General features: G+C 39.0%; 1 protein-coding gene across 1 annotated transcript in view; it reads left to right on the forward strand.

The window, feature by feature from the left end:
• LOC101855522 (uncharacterized WD repeat-containing protein alr3466) overlaps positions 1–23,519 on the forward strand; it is a gene marked incomplete in the record, with an annotated part of 40,630 nt that overhangs the window by 2,542 nt on the left and 14,569 nt on the right. Inside the window, 11 exon segments of the mRNA XM_035972212.1 lie at positions 548–635; positions 2,161–2,257; positions 3,268–3,376; positions 3,871–3,939; positions 5,311–5,376; positions 7,094–7,277; positions 9,767–9,860; positions 12,019–12,117; positions 13,906–13,996; positions 15,435–15,618; positions 16,997–17,014. Coding sequence (XP_035828105.1) covers positions 548–635; positions 2,161–2,257; positions 3,268–3,376; positions 3,871–3,939; positions 5,311–5,376; positions 7,094–7,277; positions 9,767–9,860; positions 12,019–12,117; positions 13,906–13,996; positions 15,435–15,618; positions 16,997–17,014 — 1,099 coding nt within the window.

Here is a 23,519-nt window from a genome sequence, read left to right on the forward strand (position 1 = left end):
GCGCATATATATAATGTTTTTAAATAAAATGTGAGGAATCGTGGTAAAATCAGACGCTCGTCAAAATAATGAAATTGAAGAATCTTGCGTTTTTTCAATCTATAATTTGGCAATTTTTATGGAATTTTGAATTTTTGGCCCAAGACCCTGTATGTCCATTTAAAAACACATTGCTGTGTGGATTTTATTGAAAAGAGTTGATTAAAGGTATGCAAATTGTAAATTTACAGTTATAAAGGCTCACAAGCTTAGAAAATCACTAAACTTTGGCGGCCATTTCCTCATTAATTTTGCCTCTGAAACCAAGCGACCCTTACGTCCTTCAATCCAAAATATCTCGACTTCTTTTCAAGATAGACAGGAATTTTTTCATCAAAAGACAGACAAATGAACAAGCTTTACAGTGTTACCAATAACTCTGTATGTCCAAAAATTGATGAGCGCCTGATTCCACCACGTCGTGAGAGATATAGTCAGCATCCGTGTCTTGTTTTGTAAGTTTCCCGACAAATGTGGATGAATTTCTACCTGTAATATTTTTATGCAGGGCTGATGCCAAAGTGATGCTGTCGGCCGCTAATGACGCGCAGATTGTGGCCTGGGGCACAGGAGGAGGAGTGGTGGATACCATCAACGTACGTAAAAGCTCTCGTCGACGGGTCAACGTCACATGTTTGTTTACAGCTTCGTTTCTACATTTTTCACTTCTAGAAATTCCACCAAAGAAACCAGCACCTTTTCACTGCCCCCTTATTTTAATTAATCCTCCTTACAGTAAAAGAAAAATGATTGGACAAATTTCTTGTATAGCATTGTTTCTTGATGTTAACCCTTCCAGCCCCAGCCAATTTTGTGCACTTCCTAACCCCAGTCCCAGCCAATACAGCAGTATTTCAGAAAAAGAGGCATGCATTCAAAAAAGTGATCTGGAATTTTTGTACTGAGGTTTAAATAATAACATATAACAATGTTAAAAAGACAGAGATACAGAATAAAGATTTTCCCGCACTCAGGAATCGCACTCTGTTCTCCTGTATGTGATGGCAAACCACCTAACTGATACACTACAGACATTGGTCATAGGACAAACCACCTAACTGCTACACTACAGGACATTGGTCATAGGGCAAACCACCTAACTGCTACATGCAGGACATTGGTTATAGATGGCAAACCACCTAACTGATACACTACAGACATTGGTCATAGGACAAACCACCTAACTGCTACATACAGGACATTGGTTATTGATGGCAAACCACCTAACTGCTACACTACAGGACATTGGTCATAGTTACATCTGATGGCAAACCACCTAACTGCTACACTACAGGACATTGGTTATAGATGGCAAACCACCTAACTGCTACATACAGGACATTGGTTATAGATGGCAAACCACCTAACTGCTACATACAGGACATTGGTTATAGATGGCAAACCACCTAACTGCTACATACAGGACATTGGTTATAGATGGCAAACCCCCTAACTGCTACACTACAGGACATTGGTCATAGTTACTGCAGATGGCAAATTGACATTGGTCATAGTTACCCGCAGATGGCAAATTGACATTGGTCATAGTTTCCTGCAGATGGCAAATTGACATTGGTCATAGTTACCCGCAGATGGCAAATAGACATTGGTCATAGTTACAGCAGATGGCAAATTGACATTGGTCATAGTTACAGCAGATGGCAAATAGACATTGGTCATAGTTACAACAGATGGCAAATAGACATTGGTCATAGTTACAGCAGATGGCAAATAGACATTGGTCATAGCTACAGCAGATGGCAAATTGACATTGGTCATAGTTACAGCAGATGGCAAATAGACATTGGTCATAGTTACTGCAGATGTAAATAAAGAAGAAGTCTCTGAGATGTCAGCATTTTTCTGGCAGATGTTGACGCCTTTCGAACGTTGACACTTTGCCGTCATATTTTGGGGAAAATCCAAAGAAACTGGGTGGTAAACATCGCCGATCGGCGAGATGAAGTGGCAAAGTGTTCTCTGCGGAGCTTAAAACTTTCTCTGCCAGCCTCTACTGTTGACTATTTTCAGAACTTTGTTTCTATTCCCTTTATGTTTGTCCTCATAGTGTCAGAAAAGTAATTGTAATCAGGTTTTTTTGTTTGTACTGTTGTACTGTAGATGACGGTCCCAGTGTACTGCATGGCAATAAATCCCCGGCGCCACCAGCTGGTGTGTGGGGTCAGTGGAGGTGTCAAAGTGTACACCCTCGATGAAGGTCAGTCTTTGCTTGGGGATTTTTTTTTCCAACATTTAGATTTCACTCTTTAACCATGCGATTTAAAATCACTTTTCCGTGTAATTCTCTCGGGTTTGTGGAAATGCGACCCGACATAATACGTTTTTAAAACCGCTTGTTTCGTGTCAAACTGATCAATAAAGCATTACCCAGACGTAGAATTCATTTATCTTTGACTTCCGGGTCAAACTAAAGGCTTGTTAGCTCGTACTTTTTTATATACAGCCCATACCATAACACAATAATAACTTCGTCTTGGATGGTGGTACCTACCAGTCATAGTTAAAGAGTTCAAGGAATTATAATGATGACCCTACTGACAAATATGTGTAAGAACTGCTTTGAGTTATGGTTTTACCACTTTATAAGGGTTTTTTGTTAAGATAATCGTTCAAAATGTTGGCTTTTGCCGGTTTCTGCACTTGTAATGTTTAGCTATGGGCATCCCTTCATCTATTTTATGGTCATGATGGTTGCCTCAACTGTGGTAAGAGTGGTAAAACTTGTGCCGTGGTAAAACTTGTGCCGTGGTAAAACTTGTGCCGTGGTAAAACTGGTGCCGTGGTAAAACTTGTGCCGTGGTAAAACTGGTGCCGTGGTAAAACTTGTGCCGCATACTGCAGAATTCAGTTATTTTTCAAGACATCCGTTTTTACTATGGTTTTTTTCTCTGTTAAGAAAATTCTCCCTTTCAGCTGCCCGATATTTATGAAACTATTGTGTCCAGAAAATAAACTGGACAAACTTTCCCAATCCAGAATTTTCTGAAGAAGTGTGAGCAGCTTAAAAAGATAAAACACCTTTGGTGTCTAAGTAAGTATAACAACCACAAGCAACAATTTAAAAAATGACTGTTGTCTTTTTCCATTTGTATCTGTTGAGTGAAGCTCTTTTTGTGTACTTTAAGTACCCGACTATTTACCTTACTTTATTCACATTTTACTTTACGGAATGTAAAAAAACATTTCTACTTCTGTCTTTTCTTTCAGATAAGGAGTGTGGCCATTATGTTAACAACAAGCTGCTCCATTTTGCTCAACAACATACCGATATAGTTCGGAGCATTATTTGTCATGAGTCCAGGATATTTTCTGCAGGGTAAGCTCACTTCCAAGATATTTTAGTTCTTTACAAAATTTTAATTTGTTCAAAGAAAGGATTTACTGCAATAAATAATATGAGCCGGACATCTTTGTCATTATTGATTGTACTTTGAGAAAAAAATTGTATTGCATTGTTTGTTATTTGATATATTTTAGTTCATTTATAAATTCAGATTTGTTGAAAGAAAGAATTTATTGCACATGAATATAAGCCTGGCATCTTTTATTCTTTGAGGACAATTTTTTGTGGCATTTGTTTTTTCATATTTTTGTAGTTTCTTGAAAAAAAAAAATCAAATATTTATAGAAAGGATTAGCTGGGAATGAATATAAAAAAAAGCCAGGCATCTTTGAAGCAATTGATTGTTCTCTCACAAAAATTCTTTATTGCATAATTTGTCACTTCAAATGTTTTTTGTTTTGTTTAGTATGGGGTTTTATGGCGTTCACAACTGCATAAGGTCATTTCAAATGTTCTAATGGTTCCAGCTATGATCAGCGTCTGGTGATCTACGATTCTTCCTACACCGGTGACTACAGTCTCACTCCTGTCTTCAAGTACGTAACGTTGCGTAACCCTATCCGTATGTCGTGTTTTACTATCGTATCCATATGACGTGGGGAACTCTGTGCCACCACTTAACCCTATCCGTATGTCGTGTTTTACTATTGTATCCATACGACGTGGAGAACTCTGTGCCACCACTTAACCCTATCCGTACGTCGTGTTTTACTATCGTATCCATACGACGTGGGGAACTCTGTGCCACCACTTAACCCTATCCGTACGTCATGTTTTACTATCGTATCCATACGACGTGGGGAACTCTGTGCCACCTCTTTCGAAAGAGGAAATTTACTCGGTAATCCGATCTGTAGGCTTTGCACAGCAGTCTGTCACAATGATTTTTTGAGAAATACTGAAAGTTCCAAAGAGATCTTCGTACTAGAAGTATTCTAAAATGTGGAGAATACAATAGGGTTAATCAGCTGCTTGCACTGTATGCTTCATGGGAAGCTGAGAATGTTTCTGAGTTTTCTCCTTATATTTGTTGGGGCTAATAATATAGATCAATTGTAACATGCTTATAGTCTGCTGTTGAGTGGGGAGACGTGTTATACAAATGCTTTTTTTTGTTATTATTATGATTATGATTATTTTTATTATATTATTATTATTATTATTATTATTATTATTATTATTATTGTTGTCATTATTATTATTATTATTAATTTTATTATTATTGTCGTCATCATCATTATTATTGTTATTATTATTATTATTATTATTAATGTGGTCATCATCATTATTATTTTTATAATTATTATAATTATTATTATTATTATTATGCTATTATTATCATCCTTGTATTTATGTCACAACCCAGAAAAATGTTTCTTGATTCTGAAATTCTAAAAGTAGAGGTGCCCTTTTCACACTCTGTAACTTCAGAGCATTTTGTCATGATTGTGTCTGACATCTCAAAATGTATCCGTACATGATAAATTATACATGATAAATTATACATGATAAATTATACATGATAAATTATACACGATAAATTATACACGATAAATTATACATGATAAATTATACATGATAAATTATACATGATAAATTATAGCTTATTGAACTTTTTACAACACTTTTGACCTAAGAGAAATTAAAGGGAAAGGGATCGGTGTATGAACTTTGTAATCTGTTACATTGCTCGCTCTCTCTCTCTCTCTCTCTCTCTCTCTCTCTCTCTCTCTCTCTCTCTCTCTTTATCTCTCTCTCTCTCTCTCTTTCTCTCTCTCTCTCTCTCTCTCCCTCTCTCCCTCTCCCTCCCTCCCTCCCTCCCTCTTTGGTTATGGGGTAGCATTGTTTGCACTCTTTTTTTTCTGCAAAATTTTCTATATATACATTTGTATTCCTTTCCTTCACAGCAATATTGTTCACGATGCTGGCATCGCTTGCCTTGTGCTTGCTAAAGACAATGAAAATAACTCATGGTAAGATATTACGCATATTTTTTAGTTTAGTTTTAGTAAGGTTTTACGTGCTCGCAACTGCATAAGGTCATATAAACGTCAAGGGGTGGATGTCAACAGAGAAGTCCAAATGGTGAAGCAGACTTACTCTGCTCACCTCTCTAGCTTCAACAGCACAAAGTCTGCTTCGACTATCAAGGCACCCCGGAAATAGCGGGTCTCGAGAGTGTGACAAACATACAAAAGAAGAAGAGGAAAAAAGGATGATAATAAGGATGAGGAAAGAAAAAGCACCAATGCTGTTCCGGCACAGTTATGAGCATGACATTGATAAATCAGCTCGTTTACAATTTTACTGTGCATAAGAACATGTTAATAACCCCCCTTTAGGAATGGCCTAAAGACACTTCAGTCAGTAGCACTGCCCTTTGGGGTGGGGAAGGGGGGGGTCATATTTTTGCTATGTGTTTCTGTCATGTACGATCACAAGTTGTAATTAGTTTTCTGTGCTCTTCCGTTTGTCTCGTGTATATATGTTTCATAATATGGTCGTTTTCAGGCACAAGGGGACTATCCCGAAAAACTCTGTTTTGAGAACATCGAAGGTAAAGTTTTTGCCGCTTGTTCAGTTTCTTTAAAAGACAAGGAGAGTTTCCTCTATACCCAAACAAATATACACACCAATGAAACCAAACTGCTCCTATAGGTAGGGCAATGCCCACTTTTGATGTCGGTCAAGATTTCTGGAAATCCCCGAAATATGGGTTAGCCTGCTTGTCCTTAAAAGCGACCGTATATCTTGCCCCTGTGTTTTTATTAAGGGCTTCACTGTACACTATATTATCCCATGTCATTTATGCATCTTTCAACAGTAGAATTAGGTTTTGTTGCTCAAACTATTTTGTAAAGGCACAAGAAGAAGTCAGTTTGCATGTTAATATCAAAGATTGTACATAACAAGATGGGCCACTCAGTCAAAAAAGTGTCCGCCGGAAGTTCGCTCTTTGCTTCAGATGGCGCTGCAGTCTTGTTTTGAAGCTCTCTTTCGTTTTTCCAGAAGAAGAATAGGAATAGCACCTCCTTGCGTGCGCAGATCGACTGCTGTTCATCAGCACTTTGGCTTCGTTCAGTGCGGAGTTTTAGGTTTTTTACATTTTAATGACCTCTCGCCTTTCATTTTAAAGTCAAATTAAACGAAGAAAACAATCACCCCTTCCTCCGGAAGAATTTTTTTTGTCAGCGTAACCATTTTAAAAAAGCGTTCTTCCGAAAATTTATTCCAAAACTTGCTAGTTTCACTTTGATTTTTTAAACTCAAGTAGGGTAACTCTGTTCGCAAAGGGTGCGCATTTGCGAAGAGGGCGCCACCGAATTTTGAGGACACTTTTTTAATTGGCTCAAAGAGAGAAGTGGCCCCTCTTGTTAGGTAGACTCTTTGTCAATATTAACTTTTATGTGGTGGGAAAACTAATGAAGACAAAAATGTATCTGTACCACTTGTAGGGCTTAAATAAGTCTTTAAACTTAATACACACAGTGTTATATTGTCAAAATCTGACATATGACTTTTGTGTTATATTGCTACGTAGATGTTTGAAAGTGAGGAGTAATGAACAAGGTATTTATAAATGTTGCCTTTTTCATTTTTATTGTACTGGTGTAAGGCTTATTAAATCAGATGATGATTATAATATGAATATCTTTCAAAGAATGTCTGCCCTTTTCCGTCTTTCAAAAGGCTTCTGACCGGTTCTTTTGACAAGAGTTTGAAGATATGGTCAATCGATGGAAAGCTCATCCACAAGCTGGACACGTTTCTCTCGACTGTGAGTGGCATATGCTACGTGCCTCGGAATAAGACGGTCTGGGCAGCCGGGGGAACGTTTTACGCCAGCATGTTTGACCCAAAGTCTGGAGACAATGTAAGTGTTCTTCGGATTAAATCAGGAGCTATAGCTTCATCCTTAGTGTTCTTTTTGATTAAATCAGGAGCTATAGCTTCGTCGTAAGTGTTCTTTGGATTAAATCAGGAACTATAGCTTCGTTGTAAGTGTTCTTTGGATTAAATCAGGAGCTATAGCTTCGTCATAAGTATTCTTTGGATTAAATCTGTCCCCTCCGTTTTATGCAAGAAAAAGTCTAAAATTATGCCAACTGAGCCCAAAATTGTGAAATTATGCTATTCTGTTAATTTTAACAAAGAATGATAAAGGAAAATTATCAGAAATATGCAAAAATGATCAATTTTGCTAAATTATGCGGGGCGCATGAACCACGGGGACAGTTAAATTAGGAGCTATAGCTTCATCATAAGTGTGTCACGACACGGTGGAATCAGGCTCTCGTCAATTTTGGTGCATGTAGAGTTATTGGTATCATCTTAAAACTTGTTCATTTGTCTTGCTTTGGAGGAAAAAAAAAAATCCCTTTATCTTGAATACAATGCAAGTGGTGATATTTGCAAAGAAGGAGGTGGGGGTCATCTGGTTTTAGAGGGAAAATTAGGGAGAAAATGGCCGCCAAAGATTAGTTATTTCCTTAGCTAGAAAGTCCTTCTAAACTGAAAATTTACATTTCTTGTGCGTTTAATCAATGTTTTCAGTATAATCCACACAGAAATGTGTTCTTTAATTGGCATGAAAGGTGTTGAGCTATAAAATAAAAAAAATCAATAAAAATTCATAAACCGACAGAAAAATGCCAGTTTCTTAACTGTGATTATTTTGACGAGCGCCTGATTTCACCATGCTGCCTCACAAGTGTTCTTTTGATTATCTGAGGAGCTATAGCTTCATCTTTCTTTGACAACTGTGTAATAACTCGTGATAAACTCCCACTTGTGGTTGAAAGGTGCGTCTGATCTGATCCATTCGTATTATTGTCAGGTTTTATTTTTCTCTTCGTATTGAATTTTTAGGAGAGTAATATTTGATAAATATTATTCTGTGCATATCTGCTTGTATTTTGACCTTTTCTGTAAGCCAAGAAAAAATGCACGCTTGGACAATAAAGTATCATCTTATCTTGTCTTGTCTTGTCTTGTCTTGTCTTGTCTGGTCTGGTCTGGTCTGGTCTTGTCTTGTCTTGTCTTGTCTTGTCTTGTCTTGTCTTGTCTTGTCTTGTCTTGTCTTGTCTTGTCTTGTCTTGTCTTGTGTTGTCTTGTCTTGTCTTGTCTCTTGTCTTGTCTTGTCTTGTCTGTCTTGTCTTGTCTTGTCTTGTCTTGTCTTATCTTGACTTGTCTTGTCTTGTCTGTCTTGTCTTGTCTTGTCTCTTGTCTTGTCTTGTCTTGTCTTGTCTGTCTTGTCTTGTCTTGTCTTGTCTTATCTTGACTTTCAGTTCGACAAATTTATTTTCATCAGATGGGAAAAGTTGATTTATATTCATTTTTATTTTCTGACCTGAGTAAAAAGTCTACGTTGCCAGCTTCTTTAAGAGAACAAATATGACAAGTGCAAATTATGTGCATAATGGTTGGTTCTATCATTTTCCTGAATCTTTGGTACCTTTTAATGTATTCGTGGGTGGTTGGCAGGTGCTCTGGTGTGGTTTGCTTCTTCTTTCCTATCGAACATCTATCGTCCTTATCTCCCCTTTTTCTTTTTCATGTTTGTTACTCTCCTGTAACACCTCTAATCTTCTGGCGCTCATATGACCTTACGCAGTTGCGAGCGCCGTAAAACCTCTACCCCCCAAAAAAAAGACTTCTCTGGGTTGTATGACTTCCATTTGCTCTTTTGCTTGTTGAGATGCTGAATACATGCCTGACAAGGCCCCATTTTCTTTGCTGCATCCAGAATTGTGTTACATAGTATGTAAAAACTAATTTTTGGCTCGAATGATTAGTCTATTGGGCTACATGATCAAACAGATTTGTGAATTTAACCCTATCCGTTCGTCGTGTTTTACTACATCGTATCCATATGATGTGGGGAACTCTGTGCCACCACTTAACCCTATCCGTACGTCGTGTTTTACTATCGTATCCATACGACGTGTGGTGTGCCTCCACTTTCCAAAGAGGAAATTTACTTGTTAATCCAATCCGTACGCTTTGAATAGCAGTTTGTCAAAATGATTTTTTGAGAAATACTGAAAGTTTCAAAGAGATCTTCGCAATAGAAATATTCTAAAATGTGAAGAATACAACCCCAGGGGTACAAAGTTATCCCAGGGCGTACAGATAGGGTTAATGAAATTAAGAATAAAGTTCTTTTAATTCCTAGGTGTTTCTTAGAACTTGAGACAAGGTTATGCATTCTGATATGAATGGACGACTTCATCCTTTGATCGAAAGTTGAAAAGTCTGACTGATAGGCTTTCATCTCAACTTTGTTTGATTTGTCTGAGAAATGCCATAACCTTGTTTTGAGTAGCTTTGAGCTGTGTGAAGAACTCAATAATGATATTTCAGGTCTCTGACTTTATTGGCACTTTTGCAACACAAGAGGAGGAAAAGTACCATCTTCAGATATTGAAGTTTTTTCCAGAATTGAATCAAGTCGTTGGTACGTATTGCATTTGGTAAAAAATATATGTGTCATGACGCGGTGGAATCAGGCTCTCGTCAATTTTTGGGCATGTGGAGTTATTGGTATCATTTTAAAGCTCGTTCATTTATCTTGCTTTCGGTGAAAAAAAAATGCTAATCTATCACGAATAGAAGAAGTCAAGATATTTGTGATTGAAGGTGGTGAGGATCGCCTGGTTTCAGAAATAAAATCAGCGAGAAAATGGCCGCCAAAGTTTAGCGACCTCCAAAGCTTGAGAGTCCTTGGAAACTGCAAATTTATATTTGTTGTGCCTTTAATCAACATGTTTCAGTAAAATTTACACATAAATGTGTTTCTAAATGGACCTTAAAGGTATTGAGTCAAAAAAGCAAAAATTCAATAAAGATTGTCAAACGGACAGAAAAATGCCAGTTTCTTCAGTTTCATCATTTTGACGAGCGCCTGATTTCATGACGATGCCTCACATATGGCTTATTTTGTGCTACCATTTTCAAGCGGTGATGATACCTTATTTAATGCTTGGAGCAAGTGTCTGTTACTATTATCTGATGAAATTTGAGTTAGTCATGATTTATAGTGACTTAAAATCCAGAACTTTAGAACTTTAGAACTTATGAGAATATTTTGAGTTGAGTCACAGTTTGATGTGGGTTCTATCTGCAACGTTTTCCATGATGATCTGCATTTCATTCTGAAGTGACCGTTCTGCTCAGAAAAAAAGTGAACATGAATATGGTTCTGTCTGCTTTTGTGTTTAAAATCACAAACTTTGACATTCTGTACCTGTAAAATACCTTTACTGCAAACAGAACCTTTGTAACTCCTTATCTCCAACAAGTCAGTCCCGGGGGCTCGCGGTCGGAACCACTGTGTTGGTGAGTCACTCCCGGGGGCTCGCGGTCGGAACCACTGTGTTGGTGAGTCACTCCCGGGGGCTCGCGGTCGGAACCACTGTGTTGGTGAGTCAGTCCCAGGGGCTCGCGGTCGGAACCACTGTGTTGGTGAGTCACTCCCGGGGGCTCGCGGTCGGAACCACTGTGTTGGTGAGTCACTCCCGGGGGCTCGCGGTCGGAACCACTGTGTTGGTGAGTCACTCCCGGGGGCTCGCGGTCGGAACCACTGTGTTGGTGAGTCACTCCCGGGGGCTCGCAGTCGGAACCACTGTGTTGGTGAGTCACTCCCAGGGGCTCGCGGTCGGAACCACTGTGTTGGTGAGTCGCTGACAGCGGCTCGGGCACCTTCTTTTACGATGACTTCGACATCAAACTACTTTTCAGCAATTGCTGAAAACAGGTCTCTTTTTCCGGAAGTTCATTCATTAGATGATGAACTATTGAAATAGGTTTGCTAGTTTCGATTTAATGACCCATTTAATGACGTTTTTGTCATTTTTAGATTTAGCACCAAAAAAGGGCCCTGGCGTAGTGGGTTTACCCCCCTCTGAGATAAAGAGTTAATCTCACACAACGAAGTGTTTGGTTATTTGAAAGAAAGAAAAAAAAATGCTGACATCATTAGCAAGCCGCGTTACGCTGTTGTTTTTCCATCCATAAAGGACATGATGCATTTTTGCTTTTTCAGTAGGGGAACATAAACTAAATATGGTCGCTTTTAAGGACAAGCAGGCTAACCCATATTTTGGAGGTTTCCAGCAAAATCTTGACCTACACCAAAAGTGTGCATTGCCCTACCTACCTATAGGAGAAGTTTGGTTTCATTGGTGTGTATATTTGTTTGGTTATAGAGAAAACTCTCCTTGCCTTTTAAAGAAACTGAACAAGGGTGCCAAAATTTTACCTTCGATTTTCTCAAAACAGCATTTTTCGGGATAGTCCCCTTGTGCTTAAAAGTGACCATAATATCTCCTCATACACTTTCTCTCTCTTGCCCTTTTTAACTCCCAGTGGAGCACAGGCCATCAACAACATTTCCCCAGCGAAGCCTGTCCTGTACATCCTTTTCTAGCTGTTTCCATGATGTCCCCACCTTTTCCATTTCCGCTTGTACCTCTCGCCTCCATGTCATCTTTGGTCTTCTTTTCTTACGTTTTCCTTGGGGATTCCGCGTCATACTCTCTAGTCACTCACTAAACTCTCCACAAGTCGATCTACAGTTGTATCACCCTCTGAATCTGTCAATGTTTCTCCCGCAGCGTCCTCAAGCCGGCGACACCTCATCGTTTGGAAGTACAACTCCTCTGGCTGTGTCACAACACTCACGTGTAAATCTCCCATGGAGAGTTTGTGTTACAGTAAGTACCCTTGCTAGGATGCGTGTAAAATGTTCCCATTTTGAAGAAAGGGATGTGGTAACTGACTCTTTTCCTGCAGTAAGCATCAGAGTCTTTAACCCTATCCGTACGTCGTATTTTACTATCGCATCCCTACGACGTGGGGAACTCTGTGCCACCGCTTAACCCTATCGGTACGTCGTATTTTACTATCGCATCCATACCACGTGGGGAACTCTGTCGTGGACATGGATGCATTGTCAACTGCACACAGATTGAATCCTCTTGAAAAAGTACCTATTTAAAGTGTGTATTTTAACCCTTTCCATACGTCGTGTTTTGCTATCGTATCCATACGACGTGGGGAACTCTGTGCCCCACCTTCCAAAGAGGAAATTTACTTGTTAATCCGATCCGTACCTTTTGTTCCCCTGGGGTTGTGTTCTACAAATTTTAGAATACTTCTAGTACAAAGATCTCTTTGAAACTTTCAGTATTTCTCAAAAAAATCATTTTGACAGACTGCTATGCAAAGCATACAGATCGGAATAGGGAATAAATTTCCTCTTTGACTTTGAAAGTTGTGGCACAGAGTTCCCCACGTCGTATGGATACGATAGTAAAACACGACGTATGGATAAGGTTAAAATACACACTTTAAATAATAGGTACTTTTTCAAGAAGAAACTACCTTTGTGCAGTTGACAGTGCGTCTATTTCCTAATCACTAACAGAGGGAAATTTACTGAGGTATGTCTGGCAGTGGCTAAGTGAGTAGCTTAACCCTAGCTCAAAATACAGGGCGCTGCACAGTGGCAGCCGACAGTGGCATGGTTGTAAACTGTTGTGTATTTGTGTAATATTGTGTATTCATGTGTGTATTTCTGCTTGTATTTATGTTTGTATGTATTCATAATTATGTATTTATGTATGTAATGTAAATGTCTGTTTGCCATTGTAAAACAAAGTGCCCTTTCGTGACAAATAAAAAGTGTTATTTTTAAATTTTATTTGTTTATTTATTAATTTATTTTTTATTTATTAAATAATAACTGTACTCAACTGAGTGAAAGGAAAGCTTTCTATTTAAGAAAAACCAAACCACACCAATGTGTAAATTTTAGTGTTTCAGAGTTTTTACAATAATGTAAGGAAGTGTCTACGTACTCCCCGATTGGGGTCTACGTAGTCATGGTGTCTAGGTGGACCCCAAAAATGTTGGATTGTGATTGGCACGCTGAGCGAGCGGTAGTTTACATTGGTTACAATGCAAGGCTGCTAGGCCTACTTACTGATCATCTCGGGTAGTATGTCTATCTTGTGTTACTATAATTAATTAAATTTAACCAAGAGAGAGAGAGAGAGAGAGAGAGAGAGAGAGAGAGAGAGAGAGAGAGAGAGGGAGAGATAGAGAGAGAGAGAGAAAGAGAGAGTATTTAATGAATAAACGTATCTAGATCTAGATCTAGATCTCGACATCTAGATTAGATCTAGATTCTAGATCTAGATTCGTTTATTCATTAAATTATACTCTCTCTCTGGGCTAAAATAAATAAATTATAGTAACACTAGATCGACACACAGCCCGAGATGACCAGTAGCCTTGCATTGTAAGCAAAGATAGTACAGCCTACCGTAGGGTGTAGTATCTTTGTTGTAACCAATGTAAACTACCGCTCGCTCAGCGAGCCAATCACAATCCAACATTTTGGGGTCCACCTAGACACCATGACTACGTAGACCCCAATCGGGGAGTACATAGACACTTCCATAATGTAAGGATTCTTTTCCTCTGCCATTCTACTTCAGCTTCCAAGGTGCCCATTTTGATCTTCAGCGGCGACCACAACGGTGCTATCATCAAGTGGGAACGGATGCAGTCCAATCATTTCATGTACAGGTGAGCCGTGGTCTCTTATGTTTTTTTTAAAGTTCTAGTAAGTGTTTTACGGCACTTGCAACACAATAAGGTCATATAAGTTCCGAAGATTAGAAGTGTTACAAGAGAGTAACAAACACGAAAAAGAAGGAGGGGAGATAAGGACGATAGATGTTTGATAGGAAAGAAGAAGCTAACCACGCCAGAGCACCCGCCAACCACCCACCTCTTATGTTTGATTGTGATGTTTTTTGGGGGGGAGGTTTTTAGTTCTTGGGTTGTTGTTTTTTTTACGTTACTATTTTCTGAAGGTAAAAAGCATGAAAGACAATGGGATAAAATTCTGAACTTGTAAAAATTTAGTTAGGTGAACATTTACAAAATAAAGTCACTCTCAGTTTCAATAGTTGGTGAAGGATGGTTTACTCCTACTGTGTGGGTGGTTGGCGGGTGCTCTGGTGTGGTTTGCTCCTTCTTTCCTATCAAACAACTATCGTCTTTATCTTTCCTCCTTTTTTATGTTTGTTACTCTCTTGTAACACCTCTAGTCTTTGGCACTTATATGACCTTATTGTGTTGCAAGTGCCGTAAAACACTTCCTAAAACTTATCTTCCCTCCTTCTTTTTTATGTTTGTTACTCTCTTGTAACTTTCTTTGTTGATTTTACTGAAAAATGTTGATTTAAGGCGCAAAAATGTAAATTTTCTGTTATCACAGACTCTTAAGCCAAGGAAATAACTAATCTTTGGCGGCCATTTTCTCATTGATTTTACCTCTGAAACCAGGTGACCCCCACCTCCTTCATTCGCAAATATCTCGACTTGTATTCAAGATAAATGGATTTTTTTTCTCATCCAAATGAAGACAAGGGAACAAGCTTTAAGGTGATACCAATAACTCTACATGACCAAAAATTGACGAGAGCCTGATTCCACCACGTCGTGACGCAAATTGCTGTCTATTATTATTAACTTGTTCTGCATTTTCCAGCAAAGAGATTTTTCGTAAAGAGACTTTAAGTTCCTGCTTTGCTGTGGCAGCATATAATAGAACGTTTGAACTTGTTCCAGTAAAGAGATGTTTACCTTAACTCTTTAAGCCCTGAGTTTTTTTCACCGTTTCCCAGAGTTTTTTCTACAGTCACCTAAACCTGGTGCGCTATGTCTCATTATAACCCCAAAAGCTGCCTCCAACTTCTAAATAGCGGAAACAAAGGCTTAGTCATTACTAAAAAACTTGGTTCGGGAATAGTTCCGAAAAACAAGCAAAAACTAGCACTAAATAAAACGAAACAGTTGTCACTAGTACTGGATGCTCCCAGCATCCGATGGGGAACCGGGTTATCACCGCCGGACGCTACCAGCATCTGATGGGGCTCATAGAGTTAAGTGACTTTAAGTTCCTACTTTGCTATGACAGTATATCATAGAACGTTTGAACTTGTTCTACATTTTGCAGCAAAGAGATGTTTACCTTGAGTGACTCAAAGCTGAAGAAGAAAAGACGGGCAGGCAGCAAGGCGAGAGAGTTGATGTTGGAGCAAGAGTACAGCGCCCAGAGCAGCAGACGCGAGCTCTCATCAGCTGGTAGCTCCAAGAAGATACAAAGCCATTACGCCTTCAACAAGCCGATGATTCCTCCGGTAAGGTTTTTTTTTTTTTTGGTATGTGTTTTATGGCGCTCGCAACTGCACAAGCATATGAGCGCGCGGGACACATTGAACCTTTTCAGTTGGTAGGAAATTTTGAATTTTGCCCGGATGGTGGCCATAGCCTACTCTTATTGATTTTAGACCACCAAGGGATCTTTAACGCTCGCAACTTGCACACAGGCCCTCCAAGATTTTTCGCCCTTGTCCGAGAAGGCTAGTGTAGATCTTCCCTACCAGAAGATCAGGGGTGTGGCTGATAGACAGCAGTAAGAAGGAGCCACGGAGTAGAGGTAGAAAGGCTGCAGAAGTACAACTTGTAGCTCTCCTTCTCTAAAGGTCAAAAGACGTAGAGAAGACAGTTGGTAAGTCGTAGATGCAACATTAAAATAGAAATCACATCTTCTATTTGTTTTTGCTCAAAGTGATGCAGTTTGGTGGAATTCTTTGTGGGAACTTCTTTTCAACTTTGAGATTACTATGGTGGAACACTGTCAATACATGTATTCCGACGAATGACTTAATGAAAATTAATACGAACTCCGTCAACACAAATACTCTGACGAAGGTTTGAATGAACTAGAGTACCTTTAGGTTGAACTTTATTCACAAACAGGTGTATGTAGATTCTCCTTATTGTGACTTGACTCTGTCCCTTGCCTCACGACTAAACTGTTAGTGGCAGCCTCTGTGGCTATATGCTCTCTCGAGCGCCCTTCTCTCGAGCGTCCTTCTCTCGAGCGTCCTTCTCTCGAGCGTTCTTCTCCCGAGCCTCCTTCTCTCGAGCCTCCTTCTCTCGTGACTGACCATGAGTGACTGACTGTGTCTCGAAGCTCACGTGAGCCTCCCTTTCTCGAGACCCGCGTTTCTGGTGCAAAACTCTCGACCAACCTCCCCCCCCCCCTCCCACCAGCCGGGTTGCCAGAAAGGTTTTCAATGTAAAAGAAAGTGGCCAAGTACCCACAGCAGTTACAGAATTATGAAGAAGAGTAAGTCATTCAATCCATTGTTTCATTGCGAAAATGAAAAGAAAATGCTGCAGCAGCTTTTTTTTTTTAAAAGAGAGTGACTACTGCTTTGTGTTTCTGAGCTCAACATTTTAACCCCAGCTCATAACAATGAACGATGCTTACTGCACTGGGATGACCAGTAATTTGTGTTTGTGAAATTGTTATATAAAAATTTGTTGTAATATTTTATGCATGTATTTCGTAACCTAATAGCACTTATGAAATTATGTGCACATTGACTGCTGTTCACACATACCATTAAAATTCAAGTTTTGCAATAGACATCAAATAAATCCTTTTCAAGAAATGTGTTTTTAAAGTGATAGATTATTATTTCTTAAATTATGTCTATCTTATTAAAGTCGTCAGTGGATGGGGATGTAAGTATGGCTACCATTTTTTTTCTGCCATATGTCATTTTCTTTCTTTAATTCAATTCTTTTTAAATATTTCGTTAACCATTTTTATTATTGTTACGCTGACCCACATTTTCTTATTCATGTTGTCTCATTTAAGTTCTTTAATTACTCCAGTTATTTTTATAGGTCTCTCAAAGAGTAACATCTGTTGACATTACTTCATTTAATTTGTACTGATTGGGTGTGGTCCTTGTTGCTTCGTCTCCAGTAACGTTTATTTTATTTTGTTCTTAATCTTCCAGGTCTCTTGAAATGATTTCTCTACAGCATTCTATGTGTTGTATATCCCTAGACTTTTTCTCTCGATGTAGCTTTAACAAAACTTCAATTTGTTCTTTTTTTTTTTTATAATAGAGTGTTTTACGGTGCTTGCAACTGCATAGGTCATATGAGCGCGCGGGACACACCTAATATTTTCAGTTGGTAGGAAATTTTGAATTTTGCTCGGGTGGCGGCCGAAGCCTACTCTTATCGATTTTAGACCACCAAGGGTTCTTTAACGTGCGCAACTTGCACACGGGCCCTCCGAGATTTTTCGCCCTTTTCCGAGAAGGCTAGGTGCAGATCTTTCCTACCAGAAGATCAGGGGTGTGGCTGAAAGACTGCAGTAAGAAGAAGTGAAGGAGTAGCAGTAGAAAGGCTGCAGAAAGAATCAGGAGCCCATAGGAAGGGGCAAAGGAGGTGACGGGGTGAGGGCAGAAAGTGGAGACGAAAGCAGACGACAGAACATTGCTAGAGAGCAGGAAATGAGATGAAAGGAGACAAATTTAGAGAACATTTTTCGGTCGCTTCCCGGATTCGAACCCGGGACCTTTTGAGTGAGAGGCCAACACCTTAACCTCTAGGCCACGAGAGCCCCCTCAATTTGTTAGCGGGCACTGAGTTATGCAACATTCCAAATGCTTGTAAAATTTTACTATTTAAAAAGTGATGTTTTGTGGTCTTTAAATACGCAATAGAATATGTTGTGGAGTCTACTTAAACTGAACACATTTAACCCTATCTGTACGCCCTGGGGTCATTTTGTACCACCGGGGTTGTATTTTTCACATTTTAGAATACTTCTAGTACTTCCAAGAGATCTTCGTACTAGAAGGATTCTAAAATGTATAAAACACAACCTTGAGGGTACAAAATGACCCCAGGCGTATGGATAGGGTTAAAAAAGTGCTTCACTGCTCCTAGGCAACCAACTTTGGGCTCAAGAAAAAAGTCTGCCCATTAAATAAAAACCAGTTGCACGATGGTTTCACAAGCGTCGTGTTTGTCTATCGAGCGTCTCATTGACTACCCCTGAAATATATTGGGGATAGAAAGAAGGTAACCACACCTGTCGTTGTATTCTTAACATTTGTAACCCAGGGGTTCAGGAAAAAACATGCTTCTGATGGAAAGGCTTTATTATATTAACTCTTTATCTCCTGAGGGGAGGGGGGGGGGTAAACCCACTACGTCGGGGCTCTTTTTTGGTACTAAATCTAAAAATGACGAAAACGTCACTAAATTGGTCATTAAATCAAAATTAGCGAACCTGACCTATTATGATAGTACTTCTTCTAATGAATAAACTTCTTCTGGTAAAAGAAACCCATTTTCTGCGATTGCCGTAAAGTAATTAAATGGCTCACTGGCACAGTGGTTCCGACCGCAAACCGCTGGGAGCGACTTGCCGGAGATAAAGAGTTAAAGACTGAACTGATTGTGTTAGCTACAGTGTAATCAACTCTGAAAAGTATTGTTCTATGAGAGACTCTAAAACAGTGTCTGATTCTGTCTCTTTTCCTGTATTTATTGTCAGTTTCTTCCAGTGGCGTATCAACGTAATATTTATTGTCTTACTTAACGGAAATCGAGAACTTTTTTCTACAGCATCAGCCCAATCTCAGGACGATAATACATTTCTACATGTTCTGTTCATGCTTCCAGCTACTACCCCACCCTTGCTCTATCTTTCCATTTTTTTGTTGCAGATGTGCTCAAACTTTTCTATGGAACATTTTGATGTTGTTTTTTTGTTGTTTTTTAAAATTCCCAACCTCTCTGGCAAAACGACTTGTATTTGTAGAGTCCTGTCGGTTATTGATTTACTTCTGCTACTGTTTGTATGAGGGTGCGCTGGCGGAGCGGTTAGTGCGCTCGTCTCCGAAGCGGAAAGTTCGGGTTCGAGCCTCGGTTCGGACTCTGATTTTTTCACCCCCTCCTGCCCACCCAGCAGTAATGGGTACCTGACTTCGAGTTGGGGAAGTAAAGGCGGCGTGGAAAGGAACTGGCCACCCTACCACAATATGCCGAAGGCCCAGGAAGTTGTCTCTCTAACAAGGCAATCTCCAATGTCTGGATCGGATGCGGGAATAACTTTTCTTTTAACTTTTACTGTTTGTATGTTCTAAAACAAACAATGTCCTAACCTCCTCTCAATTCTCTCCTGTTGTATTTTACCTTCATTGTATAACCTTTTGGTAAATCGTCTTTGAAACTGGTTCAACGGAGAAAGTTTCCTATTATCATTTATCCATACTCTGTTTCTTCATTTTGTGGTAGCTTTCATCGTCTCCAGCAAAATGATGTCTGTCTGTCATGTGTTATTTTGTAATATTTTTATAACCATCATTTTACTACAGCTCGGAGACTAATCTTCCCAAAGGTAGCGAGTGCAAAGAAACAATTATTAACAATCTTTGCCCTCTGCGCCGGTTTATTCCATTGTTTGAGCTCAAGAAAAAAACCCACCGTCTTTTAGAGTATGCCTATCCAGTTTCTACTTTTGATAATTTTCTGCTTTCATACTTGCGATGTAGTTCAATAATCTAGCCATTAGATACAATCTAGTCTAACAGTTCACAGTTGTAATCCCAAATTAAAACTTTACTCCTGGTAATTTGTTTCCTATTTTCACATGAAATGTTCTCCGTAGCCGACATGAGGGAGAAATTTTCCAACCAAGTTCTAGGTTGCTGTTGAGTTTGTTGCCACAGCTTCTTCTTAAAAAAAATTTAAACTTTGCACAATGATGAGTTCCATTATCATTTTTCAAGCTTACATTTGCTTTATTGTTTTGTGTGCTAAAAAAAATTGTGAGCAGCACTTATTCCACCTGTGTTTATACTTCCATTATTACCTGTAATAGATTTCATACTTATTCAGAAGAATGCTGGACAGTCACTAAAGACAGCGAAAATAAAATAGAAGCAACAGAAATGTGGTTTCTTAGGAGACTGCTAAGAGTATCGTGGAAGGAAAAGAAATCAAATGAGGTAGTGCTTGATGAAGCCCACGTGGGACACTCAATGTTAAAAACAATCAGGAAACAACAAATGCAGTTTTTGGGACACATAAATAGACATAAGGGTCTTGAACATTATTATAGCTCTCACTGGCAAAATTGAGGATAAGCGAGGCAGGGGTAGGCCCAGTGCAACATACTTACGGAACCTAAACAAATGGGTAACAGGAAAACGTAGCTTTTTTGAGAGCATCCGAGCAAAGGAATGAATGGAGAACCATGATCACCGATGACTGTTGCAGATCTGGCACTGGATGATGATGATTACCTGTCCTGGGCCACAACGTCATTGCATACTGGACAGGTCCATGAGAGTACTTCCATTGTGAAACAGGGAACTGATTCATTCTGTGGTGCATAAAGCAGTGAAAGCTCTCTGTGTTGGGGGTTGGCGGCTGCTCTGGTGTGGTTTGCTTCTTCTTTCCTATGAAACATCTATCGTCCTGATCTCTTCTCCTTCTTTTTTTGTGTTTGTTACTCTCTTGTAACACCTCTATTCTTCGGCACTTATATGTGAAGCGTGCTGACAAAATACGTTACGTCTTGGATTTGAGCTCAATAGAAATAGATACATCATGCTTATATGTGAAGTTTTTACAATGTTTAAAAGTATGAAAAAAATTCATAAGTATTTTAGACTGAAAATATGGCATCTAATGAAAATCTACAAATCTGACCCTAGTGTCGATTTTTGGCCAATCTCTTTATTTGTGGACTGTGAGAAGTAACTCATTTTGTCAGCGTACCTCACATATGACCTTATAGTGTTGCAAGTGCCGTAAAACTCTTACTAAAACTAAAACTAAGCTGTCTGCGCCACACAGAAGTCTCTACACTGAACTGTGGAGGAATATCAAGACTGTGGGAGGAAATTGTCCAGATATATAATTAGTGTTTAAGAAATTGTCAAACTTAAAGATGCCCTTCCTGCTCGCGTTGACGGATAGGGAGGGCTCTTGAGCTGTGGTTTTCCTGGAGTGTTTGGGAAAGACGCCTCAGGAAACCACTCTCTTCTGTCACTTCTCAGCTCACTTTGTGGTTACGTGTCATCGATTCACGCCATAGCGTAGTACACGCAGACACAAAATGCATCATATATTTTGTTATATCAGCTGCTTGCTGCTCAACTGATCTAAGTCCAGAAAGAAATTGTTTTCATTAATTTAAGAGAAAAAAACGTTTTATTCCTTGAAGAATTGTTCATACACTGTATGTACCTTTTCTTGCTTTTTTCAACATCTGAGTCTAAATTTTTTATTGACACAAAATGCATCATATATTTTATTATATCAGCTTCTAGCTGTTCAACTGATCTAAGTCCAGAAAGAAACACTTTTCATTAACGAGAAAAACGTGTTTTATTCCTTGAAGAATTGTAGGCCTACATACGCCGTGTGTACCTTTTCTGGCTGTTTTCAACATCTGAGTCTAAATTTTTAAAAATCTTTAAAGACATATTTAATGACATCCTTTTTATGTTAGTAGATTCATGTTCAATACAAAGTTATGTAAATGTCTATGTATCCATTTATGTATTTTGTGAATTGCAGTGTATATATTATTTTAAGCTCATTTCGTGACGATGTGTAAGCGTGTGCGTGTGATAAGCAAGTAGATGTGTGTGCGTGTGTGCGTGTGTGTGTGTGTTTGTGTGAGTGTGTGTGTGTGTGTGTGTGTTTGTGTGTGTGTGTGTGTGTTTGGCATACATGTGTGTGCACATGTGTGCGTGTTATGTGTTCATGAGTGTGTATGCGTGTGTTTGTGTGTGTGTGTGTGTGTATATGTGTGTATGTTTGTGTGTATATGAGTGTGTGGGTTTGTGTGTGTGTGTGTGTGTTTGTGTGTGTGTGTGTGTGTGTGTGTGTGTGTGTGTCGCGTGCATGAATATTGTTCGTACATGCATTTATGTAAAGCGCCTAGAGCTGCGTTTACACGGGAGTGGGCGCTATAGAAATTATCTTCATTATTATTGTTATTAACAATTAGAATTCAGATTTTGACAATTATTTTTCAAGCACATGCAACCCACTACCACAGACGAAGAAACAGCAAAAATTAAAATGTCAATTTTTGGATTGACTACATCTAAACAGCTGGCTGACTCTATTAGTACATGTCCCTGCCACTATGCTGATGTAGAAATACAACCTATCACGACCTCATGCACTGCTTGCTTGTCCTGTCTCCATTTTTTTAAACATTGAAAATGTGACTTCTTCTTTACCCTATCCGTACGTCCTGGGGTCATTTAGTACCCCCGGGGTTGTATTCTTCACATTTTAGAATACTTCTAGTGCGAAGATCTCTTTGAAACTTTTAGTATTTCTCAAAAAATCATTTGCCAGACTGCTATGCAAAGCGTACGGATCGGCTTATCGAGTAAATTTCCTCTTTGGAAAGTGGTGGCTCAGAGTTCCCCACATTGTATGGAAACGATAGTAAAACACGACGCACGGATAGGGTTAAGTTCACTCTTTGTTGTGAACTGTTTTCATTGTTATTAAAAATGGAGGTAGGACGAGAAAGCATTGAGGTCACGCTATGCTGGAGAGATGTCAAGACGATCTTTTGCCCAACGAATTCACATCTAGATATCTAGACCACAGATACACAGTTTCCTGCGGCAGTATTCATTTGCCATAGGTGTTTGACTTTTCTCTCTGCCTGTCCTGTCCCCGTGGTTTATGCACCCCGCAGAATTTCGCAAAATTTGATCATTTTTTTCATAATTTCTTATTATTTTCCTTTATCATTCTTTGTTAAAATTAACAGAATCGCATAATTTCACATTTTTGGGCTCAGTTTGCAAAATTTCAGAATTTTTCTTGCGTAAAACGACGGGGACAGCCTGTCTTCTACTCAATGTCGAGCTCTGTTCAGCTGTAGCTTCACAATTACAGCCTAGCTTGCACATAACGAACACGCACAAAGCAGACCTGCACATACATAGTCAGACATAGGCCTACATACAGCAAAACACACACATTGCAAACATATTTCCAGTCCCAAATTTTTTACTTATATGTGTACATGTATTTTCTTTATATTGAAATCTTGCACATAGCAAAATTTGTAAGTAACTTAGAGATTTTCGTGTCCCACAGATTTCACTGCGTGTGTGTTTGACTGTACTTTTAGAATAACATTCTATTTTTTGTTGTTGGTTTTTTTTTTGTTTTTTTT

The sequence above is a fragment of the Aplysia californica genome, unplaced genomic scaffold, assembly GCF_000002075.1.
Source record: "Aplysia californica isolate F4 #8 unplaced genomic scaffold, AplCal3.0 scaffold00613, whole genome shotgun sequence".
Lineage (NCBI taxonomy): Eukaryota > Metazoa > Mollusca > Gastropoda > Aplysiida > Aplysiidae > Aplysia > Aplysia californica.